The sequence below is a fragment of the Coloeus monedula genome (assembly GCF_965178545.1).
Source record: "Coloeus monedula genome assembly, chromosome: 18".
In the NCBI taxonomy this organism is placed as follows: domain Eukaryota; kingdom Metazoa; phylum Chordata; class Aves; order Passeriformes; family Corvidae; genus Coloeus; species Coloeus monedula.
The window spans coordinates 9,354,205-9,368,900 of record NC_138798.1 but is presented as its reverse complement, the minus strand read 5'-3'; the positions used below and the strand labels follow the sequence as shown (position 1 = coordinate 9,368,900).

General features: G+C 48.8%; 1 protein-coding gene across 2 annotated transcripts; it reads left to right on the top strand.

Moving 5' to 3' along the window:
• The first annotated feature begins 7,636 nt into the window (after positions 1–7,636).
• Positions 7,637–12,501, top strand: DERL3 (derlin 3). Of its 2 annotated transcripts, none has more exons than XM_082293259.1 (7): positions 7,637–7,755; positions 7,865–7,930; positions 8,574–8,647; positions 9,133–9,226; positions 10,603–10,798; positions 11,260–11,350; positions 11,878–12,501. In XM_082293259.1, the coding sequence occupies exons 1-7, from the start codon at positions 7,663–7,665 to the stop codon at positions 11,990–11,992; spliced, it is 729 nt and encodes a 242-aa protein (XP_082149385.1). In that variant the 5' UTR covers positions 7,637–7,662; the 3' UTR covers positions 11,993–12,501. The 2 variants fall into 2 exon arrangements, with proteins under 2 accessions (XP_082149385.1, XP_082149386.1); XM_082293260.1 differs by having other exon boundaries at positions 7,646–7,755; positions 7,868–7,930.
• The last annotated feature ends 2,195 nt before the right edge of the window (positions 12,502–14,696 follow it).

Below are 14,696 nucleotides of genomic sequence, written 5' to 3'. Positions count from 1 at the left end.
TACAATTTTTTTCCCCTGACTGTATTTGTCCTGGAATACAATCTAAGATCTGAAAGACAAACCAGACTATTTCCCTTGGTCCTGTCAACGACTGGAATGAATGAAGCCCAAGCCTTTCAAATCCCTGGTTACTCAAGGCCTTTCCGTGTACGCCTGCCTGTGTTCTGGTGACAGACAAGGAATCCAGCTGTTGCTGGAAAGGCTGTGTACAGAGGTACAGAAGGCTGTGGTCCTGTTCCCTCTCCATAGCCTGGCACAGAGCAAACAGCCACACTTATAGCACTAGATCTTGTGAAGTACAGAAGACAGCAGCGATGGCTTTGCTTCTTTCTATAAAACAGAAAGGCACTCCCTGGCAGTGGGAAATGGTGAATCCTTATGAATCCTAAAGATGGAAATGGAGGTATATTGCACTGCCAGCAGTAACATTAAGGGGCTGCTTCACAAAATACCTGGCCTTCAGGAATAATCATGGTGTTTTAACATCCTTTCATCCTGCAGAGTGAAATTTGTGAGGTCCCTGACAGATTCCAGAGTGTTTGAAATAAGCTAAATGTTTTTAAATGCCTCTTTGTCCCTACTCAGGTTTTACTGCACCCGAACAGAAATATGAACCTATTCCACATCACAGAGGTATTTTCTAGTGAATGTGTAGCTAGGGATGTGGTGCTGCATCAGCTGCAGCCACTAAGTGGCAGGATAAGTACAAAATTTGCTGTATTAGGCTCTGAATCCAACATGCCAGCACTTTGCTGCCTGTGACTTGTGGCAGGGGTTAGATGAATACTTCCAACAGCTTCCCAAACAATAACTTGTTAACTGGGGAACCGACATAACTGTGCAAGTCAACAGACACTGATAGATAGTTTAGGCAGCATATATCGAGAACAGTAATTAATTCAAAAAGGAAAGATCTAGTTTCTTCATGCTGTCTGCTCTGAGCTTGTGACAGTAACCAGAGCTGAGTGAAGTCCTATGAGTAGGCATTGAGAAGCTGGGGGTTGTGGCACAAGCTGTTCACAAGCCTCCCTGTTCCAGAGGGGGCATAAATTGGATTTTTTTGCTGTAGCTAGATCTATGTGCAGCCAGCTAGCTGGGAGTTTCAGGAAGTTGTCCTCTATCTTTTCTAGTAACAGCTGCCTTGATGAGGAGTGAAGGGATAGATTTTTTTTCTTCTACACAGCACCTATATTACCCATGCTTTGGTGCTGAGAGATGCTCACACTGGTTGTGTTTCTAACTGGCTTTTTGCTGCACCTTAAAAACCCCCGCATTCCCACTGTTTCATCCTTGTTGTCAGAGTTTCAGAGCTGCAGTTGGTGTAGATGAGAAATCTCTGGGGTTAGGGTCTGTCACCAGGGTATAACCACTGCTCTGCAGTTACTCAGACTCCTGGTTCTGGAAGCCTTCACATAAACCCAGCAGGTTCCACAGTACTGTGGGGACCCACCACCCGCTTCCTTCAAATACTCTTTCACTGAAACCCGTCATAATCAGGGTGAAATATGATGCCATGCACATGGAAGAGGAGTTATTTGGAGAACGTGATGGCAGTCTCTGCCTGCAATTATCTGACTGCAGGAATAAGTGGTAATCCCGCCATTAGGAAAGACCATCAACACATGCTCTTTGATCTGTCACGAACTGAGAGGTTCCAATGTTTTAGTCTGTTTTTACACCAGAATTATCTGGACCAGCTTCAAGGGGAGAAAAAGGGCCCCATTTCCATCTGTGAGGCTTGGATCTACAGGATGAATTCTCCCTACAAACGCTACACTGTAAATTGCAGAAGAGATTTGGAGCGGCTCCCTGGCTGGTTGCTGACTTTCCCAAGCTCTAGCCTGGCTATTTTTGCAAACCCTTCTCACTTTCCTCTAAGGATCATCACTGTGAGATACAAAATACCTCTGTTTGCTTGTCCTTACTCTTGCAGAACTCACATAGAATACAGAACATAAATAATAAGATCTGCAAGCAAGCAGCTTTCTCAAGAAACATGCAGGTTTGCTGATTTCATGGTGAAAGCAATGTTTATGGAACTTAGCTGTTGAAATGGATTTTCTTTGTAGGAAATTAGTGCCCTGCTGTGACACTATTATTCTCAGTTCCAGCAGTTCACTAATGTTCTTTATAAAAACCCCACAATTTATGTAAGTTCAAAACACTGTATAAGAACTTCAGGAAATGAGCTTCATCATAGAGGTTTCTCAGGGCAGGGACCCAGTGCTGACACACTCTGCTACCACACAGAGTCACTGGGACACTTTCCAGACCAGTGGAGATACATGGGAGCTGAGTCCTTTGAGGACACAAGGGCTGATACAACCAAGGGAACTAGCTGCTTTCCCTTGCTAGCTAGGATTTTTGGATACCAGAAGAATAGCTGTATGTTCTGTATGTTGGATCAGCAGTCTGCCTTTTCCTCCTCCTGATAAGCAACAGAGCTTCTCTGGGAAAACTGAGGAAACTCAAAATCCTAAAAATAATTCAAATACCTTTTTTTCAGTCCATTGTGAGCTGTAGGTCATGCTGTGGCTGAACTATTTCCTTTCCTTCCATCTTTGTATCAGACACTGATGCAGGCAGTTTGTTGAAATTGGGTGACCCGAAGGCCAGAGAGAACAAAGTGCTTGGTTGAACAAAACCTCTATTTCTCTGTGTGAGAGAAGAGCATTTAGACTCTACCAAATGGCATCAAATGTTGCTGAATGTTCCCATCAGAGGAAAGGAAAATGTGTACAGCATTGTCAGAGTGTCAGACTTATCCTGCTTTCTTATTTAACAATCCCTTCAGACAGAGCTTTTGATTAGAGCTGTGCCCTGGCTTATTGAGAGGCAGCTGGACTGGGACACGTAGTCCTGCCTCTGGTGAAAACCAAAGTACAGATACCTTTTCTGACTCCTTGAGGGGTCTTCAGCAGCTGACAGCATGCTCAGTTGATGTGCTACTATTGTGAGCTGAGCATAGACCTCTTTTTATAAGACACAAGCATTGTTTTTCAGTTCCCTTGTTGATTTGGCCACAGTGCTTATGAAATGGATGTTACAAAATAAAGGACCCTGAAGGATATTCCCTACTGACAGCTGTGGGAGGTGACCTATGGAGTAGGGGACAGATCACAAGGCAAAAGAATTTAACAAGAATTATTAAACACCGGAGAAAAATAACTGTGCAAAGAGACAGACATTTTCTTGTTTGATGTCTTCAACTGATGATCAGAAGCTGTTTTGGAAGTGGTTTATTTGGGTATGTGATGAGGCTCTGCTCAAGGAGATTTAAATGAGATCTTCTTTCTCATGATATGCCAGATGCAAAGCTGTATTTTTGAACTAAAAACCATAGGAAATAAAAATAACATTAACTGTGATTTACAGCAAACCCTTTGCAAACCACAAGTCCTTGGAGGGCTGAACTCTAAGTGCTATCTTTAGTTTCTTTCTAACAAACACACAAATTTAAGAATCCATCCAGTTCTGTATGATTCACTTCCTCCTGACTTTAGCCATCACACTCCAGAGTTAGCTGATTTGGAACAAGAAATCCTTCAATAAAGGAGAAAGAATTTATATATGGCTATTATATAGGGAAAAGTAAACATTTCAAGTGCCTCAAGCAGTTATGATTACACAGCTTCATCAAGCTCTCAGCACCTCTTGTCCATGCCACCGAGGACTGAGTTTGGGAGCTGAAATAACCTTCCAGAAAGGTCCCCTGGCTGGTGTGGCTCACTTGTTCCTAGTGCCAGGGCATCAGTCATGTAGAGACCTGTTCTACACCAAGGCTATCAGGGGTCTCAGGCATGGCATGTCCTGGGGAGCACCGTGGGTGAGACCTTGAACAGAACTGTCATGGTCTCATATCCTGGTAGGGGGAGTCTCTCAGAGTGGGTGTGTGGGGGTATCTTTGTTTTCAGATGAATGGAAGATTTGGGACTGTAAGCAGGGGGGTGGAGCATTACTCCAAGCAAGGGGCTTGGGGTTATGTGGCCTGGGAGTGAACGCTCTCCCTTGAGTACAGCCCAGCTGAAGGAGATGCCTGTGCGTCATTGCACCAGGTATGACTTGTCACAGTAGGACACATTGCAAAATGTCATCAGATGAAGTTACAAACAAAATGCCAATGGTGTTAAAGAGCAGAGGGCACATGTCATTGGCTGCACACTCACCAAGTGCGTGCCTGGGGGCTGTTTTCCTGCCCCATCAGCTGCAGGCAGGGGTGAGTGCCCTGCCAAGGGCGCCAATGCTCGTTAGGGCCTGTGCTGACATGGCGCACAGCTCCTTTCATCCTGCAACCCCGGGGACTGCTGTGCTGGGCAAAATGGGAACTGCTGCCTTTAAACAAAGCATCTGTTTATTCTTGAAACAATTAGTGACAGCAGTTAGATCTTGAACTCGTTACTGAACCCAAAACAATTATGATAAAAACAAGTTCCAGATGGGCTCAAAAGGAGTTGTTTTTGTCTTCACCGAATTAGAATGGATTCCATGTCTTCAAGTTCCTCTGGTATTTATGGACAGGAAACATGAATTACACACAATAATTTACTACAAACAAAAGAGATGAATGCTGCAACAGCCCATTTATCTTTGCTCATGTGCCTTCTTGAGGTTTATGTGCTGTTTAACTCATGGGGAGAGTTAATAGCATTTTTTTCTATTTTCTAACTCTGCAGTTTTGGTTTGCAGAAACTGAGACAGGAAGCTGTTGAATTTCTGCTGCAGGTTACTATTACTGAGCCTGCAGATGCAGAATGGGTAAATACTGTCTGGCAAAGAGCTGCCTCTAAAACCATCATGTTTCAGTTCTTCCTTTGAAGGACTTGTGCAAAGGTTACAGTTGGGACTTCTTCTAATTAGTTCCTCTGGCAGCTCCAAGAGCCTGCGGACAGAGACCTTTTTCAAAGCCTGTCCAAAATGGACTGAAGTCAGGGCATCAGACATATTTGTATGGAAACTCTGAGTTTCTGACATCTTGGGTTTTGAAGCTGATGCTGCACATTGACAGCAATTGAACTGCTCCAAAAAGGAAGGGGAACCCAACAGATGGCAGGAAGCAATGGTACATCACTATGCTACATCTGCTTCAAGTCCCCAGGCAGGGGCAGGAGGACAGGATAAGGCAGGAGGAAATCAGTGAAAAAAACTCCTGGGCAGCATTTTTCTGGCAGTCCTTCTTACCTTCTTGCAGCTGAGACAAAAAGTTTGGCTTTGCTTTTTTTCAGGCTTTTAGTTAGATTTAATGATTTTATAAAAGGCTGCATGACAGCATCACTACGAAGGTGTGTATGTGAACCCAAATATGTGGCTGGGCTGATGGGAACTTGTGGAAGGACATAATTCCAAAAACCCATAAAATGTGACACGGATTGTAATAAACACTAAAGCTGCCCTGGGTGTACTGTAGTGCATGAAGTCAGCTTGGCTGAGTTCCGAAGGGAGTGAGATCACGGGCAGAAAGCAGCCTGGGAACTCAGGGTGACACTGAGATTTGTTTGGCCTCTCCCAGTGGGAGCTGGTGAGCTTCCCGATGCACTTCATCACTTCTCCCCCTTCCCCCATAAACCTTAGAAAAGAAGCCTTAAGTAGAAGCCTGAACAAATAGAGTTCTCCAGTTTTGGCTAGAAAAGAAGGGAAGAGAAGAAAATTGAGAAACTGATTATTACTTTTTTTTACATTTTAGGCAATGTCTAATTTGCACAGTCTTTCACAGAGAGTATGTGGGATTGATTTTTTGGATTCTCATCTCTGTGGAGCTAGCGAGAGCCTCCTTTCAGCAGAGAGGCTCCCAGTATTCATCTCCCTGCCTCGGTTCAAACAAGGACAGGGCAGGAATCATGGTGCATGAACTCAGCTTCTCTCTGTTGCCCATAGGCAGCAAGAGCAGATAGGAAACCTCTAATTCCCCACACAAAGGAACAGGATATTTATTCATTTATTTCATTCATTATTCATGTATTGACTCTCAGTTCTTCGAGTCAGTTGCCCATTCTGCTGGGTTGGGAGCTCTGTGGCATGCTGGAGGGCTGAGCTGCAGCAGCACAGCATTTGGGCTGAAACAGCCACATGAATAAGGGCAGCCCTTTGCAGAGCTCCTGGCCTGATGAATTTCCCTGCAAGATCAACTCTTCTCAACTGTCAGAGCTCTCACATCCATCCCAGCTCCCACCAAAAGCCTGTAACCAACCCTATTGACACTGCTGCATTTTGGGGTCCAAGTTCCTCGCTCAAGTCCATTCCCAGGATCCCTAATGCAGCTCTGACCTGAAGCAGTTTCTCCTTCTCCCCCAGCAACATCAGAGGTGGTCTCAGCACCACAGTGCCCAGGGCACTCAGGAGCCCATTCTCTGGTCTAACAGATGCCCACTGGTCTCTTGCCTTCTCCCCTCTCTCCCTCAGTATGTTGCTTTATCCCCATGTCCTGTCATCTTCCATCTGGGTTTTGTATTTCATCAAAGGGCAGTCGGGGTGGAGGTGGTGGAAGACACAAAGACTCCCTCCCCCGTCGGTAATTTCATTTCCCATTAACTGAGGGTTTAGAGGGAAATCTCAGGACTCATTAAGGCTCTGATGACAGCTTAACCCTCTCCAGCACAAACCCAACACCAGGCCCATTCCTCATCTGAATCCAGGGTGGCTGTAACATTAGACCAGACTCCTGAGCAAGGCAGACAGGTCTGGAAAGCACAGTTAGCAGGAGAGTGAAGGATATCGGGTTTTTGGAGATCTTTATCAGCTCCCGTTCTCAGGAGCACTGTCTGTGTTGGACACGCGAGCAGCAGAGAGACTCTGCTCTCTCCTGAGGGCTGAATTCAAGTGCTGCCGCCGTTCCCCAAGTCGCCCTCGGCACCTGGTGGGACCACACATCACTCGGTTTCTTCCAGCGACCTTGTGCAACCTCGACAGCCCGGTGCGATCTCGCACAGCTTGGGGAAACGCCTCACTGCTCCATCCAGGAGGCAGGAGAGGGTCTAGCAGGAATGACTGAAAACCCGAAGTCCTTTGTGCCTTAGTGAATACAAGGCCCTTCTGATCAGCGAAGCAACCGGAACACCGGCTGAGGCACCGGCACTGCCGCCCTCTTCCCAGCCCAGCTCCCCGCAGCGGGTTCCTCTCCCTCCGAGCCAGCGGGTGCGCGGGGAACAACGCGCTGACAGCCGCCGGCTCTCGACACTGCGGGACCGCATCTTAGCGCACCGCGGCTAACTCGGCCGGTGCAGGAACCGGGTGCAGGCTTCCCCCGCCGGGCAGGTCACTGTCCCAGAACCCGGGCCTCAGCGCGGGTACTGCCCCGGCCCGCGCAGTCCCGCGTGCGGCGTGCCACCCCAGCCCAGGTGCTTCGCCATCCTCTGCCGGTGACTGCCGCCCCCGGAACTCTCGTAACCCGCGCTTCCCGTCCCCGCCCTCCCCCGTCCGCCCGTCCCCGGCGCTGCCGCTGCCATTGGCCCGGGGGCGGGCCCGGGGCCGGTCCCATCCCCGGCCGCGGCGGGTCCGCTCCGGGTTGGCGGCGGCCGCGGGCCGGGGCCATGAGGCGCGTTCCTATTGGCCGGCGCGCGCCGCCTGTCGCGCGGGGATTGGCCGGGCGCGCCCCGCGGGGGCGGAGCGTGCCGGAGGAGCGGGGGGGGCGTTAAAGGCGCCGCGTCGGGAGGGCGGTGCGGCGCGGCCATGGCGTACCAGGGCTTCGCGCAGGAGTACCTGGGCATGCCGGCCGTGACCCGCGCCTACACCACCGCCTGCGTGCTCACCACCGCCGCCGTGGTGAGCGGGGACCGGGCCGGGGGCACGGGGTCCCGGGGGGCTGCGGGGCGGGAGTCGGGGCTGGCCGAGGGCAGCGGGTGATAGCAGCTGCTCTGCCTGTCTCCCACAGCAGCTGGAGTTCATCACCCCCTTCCAGCTGTACTTCAACCCCGACCTCATCTTCAGGAAATTCCAGGTGAGGCCTTGCATGGGGTTTGGGGCCCCTTGTGCCTCTTCCCAGCGAGGGGTGGGTGTGACAGGATGGGCCTTGGGCGTCCTGCTCCCTAGGGTGGCCAGGGAGTGCTGTGTCATTCCAAGGGGCTCCTTTCCCACTACTCCAGCCTTCCCTGATTGGTGCAAGCTGGGTCATCAACACAGCGTCCCCTCTTGTCACAGGCACCTGCGTGGAGATAACTCCTTCCAGCCTTTCCCTGCCACACACCATCTTGGCATTTCCTTTTTTCCTTGACTCAAAACCCATCTCTTCCTTCTCTATTACACTGTGTGTGGCAGCTGCTGTTGGGCTGGTTGGAGAAGGCTTTATTGTAGAGAAGCGTGAAAAGTAATTAATTTGGCTCTGGGTGCTGAATTGTGGCTGCTTGTCCTCTCCAGAAAAGTAGAGAAATCTTCTTTCCCACACCTGGAAAGGTGAGATACCCTGATGTATCAGAGTATTATGTAAGGATGTCCTACTAGAGTCTAGTGTCCTGGGGTAGTTCTGAAGGGACAGGTGCATGACTGAGCATTCCCTGTGGACGATGTGATGGGCTGCTCTGTATGTGATGAGGAGAGACCTCTGTCCACCTCCTTTTCCCTCTCCTCTCTCTCTTCTCTTTCAGATATGGAGGCTGATCACCAACTTCCTCTTTTTTGGGCCCCTGGGATTCAGTTTCTTTTTCAACATGATATTTCTGTATCCTTTGGTCTCAGTGAAGTTCTCTGCTCCCATTTTGGCTTAGATGCAATTCCCTCCATCCGTCTTCTTCCCCAGCATGACTTGCCTTGGCAGCAGTCTAGGGCTGTGGGTTCTTCCCTTGGCTCTTTTGAATGGAAGCCATGACCCTCCTGCCCCTCCATCTCCGCTTGCTGCGGGGCAGACCCTGCCAAAAGGCTGAGGAAGCTGGCAGTGCTGCTGCTGTGGCTCATGCTGGAGAGCAGTGCCCATTCCTGTGGTGAGCTCTGGCTGAAGCACAGCAGGTGCCTCTTTCTTTCCTTGGGGTCCGTGGTGTGAGGTGAAGTTTGCACTGTTCTGCTCTGGGGCTTGGACACCTGGCTGACAGCTTTCTGGGATGAAATAACTTGCAGCAGCTTATTTCCCATAAAGTCTTGCTGTGGGGCACAGGGTAGCCAGCTGTTAATTTCCTATACTGCAACCCCTCCCTTCTCTCCTGCTCTCAGGTACAGGTACTGCCGCATGCTAGAAGAAGGCTCCTTCCGTGGAAGGACGGCTGACTTTGTCTTCATGTTCCTCTTTGGAGGGTTTCTCATGACAGTATCCTTTTGAGTTGGTTTAGGCTCTTTGGTGTCTCCTGAGGCGCTGTGGATAGTGTAGGGCTCTGCACGCTGGTTTTGTTGTGGTGTGGAGCAGGTACCTGCCTGCTGAGCAGCACAGCTGGTTTAGGAACCTTCTTGGTGCCTCAGAGCAGAGGGTCTTGTGCCCCAGGCCTGCCAGGCTCATGTCCTGTGACCTGGGAGAGCTCTGCTGAGCAAGTGGTGCAGGGGCAGTTTCTGGCTCTATGGCACAGTTTGTGCTCCTTGTCTTTCTCACCCTTGTCTTGGCCTGTGCCTCATCCTGTGTTCTTAGAGGACAGAAAAGCTGCCTGTGATTGTGCTGGTGTCTGCAGAAGTGCTGATGCCCCTGGCAAGGAGCTGGGCTACCTCATCCCTGAAGAGGACATGTGGCAGTGTGCTCAGGAAGCTCAGCCTGAAAGGAAGCCACGTGTTCTACTCCAAGAACCTGTCCAGCTGTGACAGGGCCACTGCCTGAGCTCTGGTGAGTGCAGCATGATTGCATGAGGCTGGCTCAGGGCAAAGGCAAGAACATGGAGCCATGAGGATAAGGAGTGGGCTGCCCACATACTCCATTGTCAGCACGTCAGGCAGTGTGAGCTCAGAGCTTGCAACCTGTCAGTAGCTGGAGGTGCCATCACACAGCTTAAGTCCTTTTCATGACACAGTAATCTGATGGTGAAATATCTTTCCCTCCCAAGCATAAGCCTTTTCTGAATGTCTTCTGCTGTCTTATGCAGATGGCTCAGAGCACTGCTGTCTTCACAGAGCTCTGCATGAAGCTGTGTGAGCCATTAGAATCCAGGTGGCTGCAGCAGCCACGTGCTTAACCATGGGTGCATTTGGAGTCCAACTACAACAAGGACAGAGGAAATCTTTGCCTCTGTTTGTCTCCTTGTGCTCTAAAGAAGAGGACTGTGAATTCCAAGAGCCATCTCACTGCTAAACTTCTTCTGTAGAAGACAGATACTGGATGTGAGGTAGTTGTTAAGATATGCCACTGTCCCAAGTGCTGTAAGACTGTGAGAGCCCTTCTTCAAAGGTCATTTTGATGTTCATTTTGTAAAGGTGACTATATGAGCTCTCTGGTCTCCAGTGGTTGTAGACATCAGCTTAAGGAGTGAACAACCTGCATGTGCCACTCCAGTGTCTTGTTCTGGGGTGACATGGAGGGAGATGTGTGTGGGGACAGTGATGGTCAGTATATCTCAGCCAGGAAAGGCTTGGTGACATAGGCAATGGCTCAGAACGCTCTGATCAGCTGCCTCTAGTTTGGGTTTTCTAGTCACAAAGCACCCTGTGCTGCCTGGAGGTGGTGCACAGGGTGGGTAGGTTTTTCCTTGACTCGGTAGTTCCCAGCTATTTGGACTCTTTGCCAGCCTGTTTTTCCTGGGCCAGGCTTTCACCATCATGCTGGTGTATGTATGGAGTCGCAGGAACCCTTATATCCGCATGAACTTTTTTGGGCTTCTTAACTTTCAAGCCCCCTTCCTGCCCTGGGTACTGATGGGATTCTCTCTGCTCCTTGGCAACTCCATCATCATTGATTTGCTGGGTAAGTCAAAGCTGGTGGGTGATGGGAACAAGGACACCTTGCAGCCACAGAGCTCAGTTCTCATAGGTGCTACTGGGGCACTGGCACCCTCTCTTGGTTCCACCATACCTAAGATGTTGGGTTTCCTAAAGTGAGTTGGCTGGGTTTCTGGGTGGCTGGGCCTGGGCTTTTGCTTGTGACCTGCTTTTTGGTGTGTCTTTCCTGGGGGCAGAAGCTGGATATGGTGAGCTCTGCCTGACACTCAGGCTGTGTCTGGTCTCCTGGATGTGCGGTGCTGCCCCCAGGCTGATGGGCTCCCTGCCTGCTTGTGCTGATCACAGCAAACTACAGCATCCATGGCTCTGGAGGGAGCCGGATGTGGGCACACAGCTGAGGGATTCTTAAGAGTTTTGCCCAGCAGCTCTGGTTCAGCTGGCAAAGGAGTCACAGCTGTGCCTGACCTTGGTGGCATCTCTCCCCAGGGATTGCAGTGGGTCATATCTATTATTTCTTGGAAGATGTTTTTCCCAACCAGCCTGGAGGAAAGAAGTTGCTCTTAACCCCTAGCTTTCTGTAAGTAAAGTTGATTCTTTCTGGGCTTTGCTGTGGGCTTTTTCAACCTAATCACTTCCATAGAAAAGTGTGACCATAAGAGGCAACTGCCTGCTGACGGCAGCTCAGCTCCACAGTTCATGCCCTTGCTGCATTATTTGCACATTATATACATGTGTACAGGGCCCATACAGCAGCTGCTGCCACCTTCAGCTTTGCTAGTAGAACTAGAATCTTCTTACTGCTTGTGGAAATGCTAGATGGAAGTAGGATTTTTTCTGATGTATTTTTGTGGTTTAAGAAAGCAGAATATGTTCTGCTTTGTGCACTGACATTCAAATCTGACCTAGTGATCAAGGAAGGAGGTACTGTCATCACTGTGTATTGAGCTGAGCAGAATGGTGGGTGATGGTGCAATAGGCCAGTGGCTGTGGTATGACAACCTGGTCATGGAGGGCCACGGTGTTCCTAGGAGGGCTGGGGGTTTGTCATCCTCAGCTCAGTTTCCTAACCTGCCTGCTTGGTGGGATGGGCATGTCCCTTGCCAGGAAGATGGTTTTTGACACACCTGAAGAGGATCCCAATTACAACCCACTCCCTGAGGATCGTCCAGAACACCAGCCTAGAGACCAAGACCAGAACGAGCAGCAGCATCCACAATAACATGGGGGACTTCTTCATGTGGCCAGATTCCTCTCTTCTGGCTGGACTTATGTTGTGGCCCAGAGATCCTACTGGAATAACACCAGTTGCCATTCTGTTGTGTAGTGTGTCGCTGTTTGTGTGGGTAACCCATCTTCCCCTTGTACAAAGTGGATCCACAGAGCATTGCACATAAGAACTCCTGAATGCTTACAGAGGTGTTCTAGGGACAGGGACTGAAGTTGTGATGTCTCCTCAGTTAACTGGTGTGGAATAAGTATCAAATGGAGTGTTAAACCAGTTACTCCTTCTGCTCGTAATGACTTGCTGTGTGCCAGGTCACTCTTGCCCTCTGTACAAAGACTGATGCACCTGGCCCTCACTGTTGTGAGACCTCTTTGTGGGCTTTCAGTGAAGTAGTTCTGTACCATGGTAGAATGCAGCTCAGCCTCTTTCTTTCCTTTATGTCCCCCACTCCTTTTCTGGTGGTTGTTTCCAAAGAGTCTTTACATTAAAGTCTTTATTTTTCAGTTGTGTGTCCATTTCTGCCAGGGGCAGAGGCCACAATTCATCAGGAATTTGCTCAAAACTGCCAGGTTTGGGATTTTTCTTTTCTGGTGGGCAAGGCAAAGTTCAGGCTAGCTGAAGATGTCCTTCCCCTCTTCTTTCAGCAGGGCTACAGAGCATGAGAAGGAGTGTGGGGGATGTCTAATTGGATAAAGGGGTGCCTGGGAAAGGACAAAGGGACTGAGCTGGACACTTGATCCAGGCAGTGACTGGAAGCAGCACTTGACACTGGTAATAAAGACTGCACCTGCAGTGTAATTCCACTCTTGATGAATTTTTTAGTTCTGAAACTTAAACATCTGAGTTTCAGGGGAAAACTAAACAAGCTAGTCCCTACCTTGACACTTGTATGAAATGGATCTGGTTGTTCTTGCTAATGTAGTACACACTGTGATTGTACCCGACCTCAAAAGCCTTCAAATCTGCACACACTGTATATTACGACAGCTCACTTAGTAACAGCACTGTCCGCTCAAACTTGTGCACCACCACCAACTATGAAGAGAAATGCAAGTAACCAGCATCTGATTAAGCACACACACACCCCCACCCACACACACCAACTCCCCCTCCCCTGTGGTCTTCCAATGAAAACACTTTATCAAAAATCAGACCTCACTTGAACAAGCTCTTTTGCTGCACTTATGCTTCCCTCTAGGAAGAGGATGTGAGGCCTGTAGAGGTGGTAATTTGTTCTAGAAGACACAGTGGTACTAAGGGCTAAGCAGTGTCAGACTCGACAAGTACTCGCCCGGTGCTTTGCTCGCGACCTAATGATAACAGAACTGCTGTTTCAGTCCTTAGAAAGAGTTTGTCTTTGAAATCTGCAAGTGTTCTGCTTTAAATTGCTTGAGATGGGGCTTTGAAACGTAAAAGTTGGGCTATGCTTTTAGGTAGGGTACCAGATTAACCCGAGGAATTGTAGAGCAAGAAAGCAGCTTCTGGCTGTTTCCCAATAGTTCTAATGCTACATAAAGCAAGCTGGCTGAAGTTCCCATCTTTCTGGACTTGATCCCTTGACTGTCCTGCCTTGTCCCTGGCTGCTTCAAGGGACAATTCCTACAGCCTCTCTGGGCTTGAGAAGCAGAGAGGTGCTGCAGTCCTTGTGTGCCTATACCTCATTGTGAATTTGAGGATTAGTAATCACAGACTTCACAGCAATTAAAAAAACTGCACCACAGATGCTAATTTAAGGCCACAGCAGTTTCACACTTATTTTAGTCAAATGCCCTGAAGAGGCTGCTGGCAAATCTGGTCAAATAACAAAGGGAGGCTGAAGTGTTCTCAGGAAGGCTTGGAGTTTTTATGTCCATGAGCCAAAACATGTTTTACATGGGAGGCTAAGATGCAGCAGCAATTCCAGGTTTTGTCTTACTTGCTCAAATAACCTTTCAACCTCTCTAATATGAAGTAATGGATGGAGTATGACTCTGGCACAGGAGCCTAGGATAACACTGAATAATATTATTACTAAATTGCAGGTTTTCAGTTTCTGCTGACTAACATCTGGAAAAAGTTCCCTCCCAGCCAGGAATCAAAACTGTCTCTGTTATTACTCAAATCTAAACATGATAAATTAAGGCCAGAAAGCGTTTCTTGACTGTGCTAGCAGGGTGGGTGGATCAGCAAGGATCATATAACCGATGGCTTTATCATAAAGGCCTATGCATAACTGTCAGGCTGCCAGTAAAATCTGCCTTGCTTGCAACACTCATCAGTTCTGGCAGTGAATGGTAGGAACTCTTATCAAAGACATGGGGTACCTCAACAGCAAGATAGATTTTAATTAGTTTGTAAGCAAGCTTGGATTTTTCTTTAAATCTCACTTCAATGGATTTTGTTTTTAAACTCCCTAGAGAAAGACAGGTTGTTTCTAGGGTTGCAAAATCCTGACGCTGCAGTGCTAAGGGCAGTCATTAAACCCACTTTGCTTTGAGTGCTCTGTGCACTGTAACTGGCAGTGTTGTGTGCTGACAGTGACCACAGCAAAGGCACTGGCTGCAGAGAAGCTACAGTCTCAGTGACTGGAGGCTTTACCTGCTGTACCAGTTCAGATACCATGCTGTTTTCCAGATGCAGTCTTCAGAGAAAACAGGGTTCACCACACACCAGGCTGACATCTGACAGAAATGACTCTTAAGTCTGTGATTTCAGTTAA

What these genes read in the sequence shown, in the direction of transcription:
- DERL3 (XM_082293259.1), top strand. Translation starts at nt 7,663, where the DNA reads ATGGCGTACCAGGGCTTCGCGCAGGAGTACCTGGGCATGCCGGCCGTG. An exon ending in TTGGAGGGTTTCTCATGACA is followed by an intron (nt 9,227 to 10,602) that starts GTATCCTTTTGA and finishes GGTAGTTCCCAG; the next exon opens with CTATTTGGACTCTTTGCCAG. An exon ending in CTCTTAACCCCTAGCTTTCT is followed by an intron (nt 11,351 to 11,877) that starts GTAAGTAAAGTT and finishes GTCCCTTGCCAG; the next exon opens with GAAGATGGTTTTTGACACAC.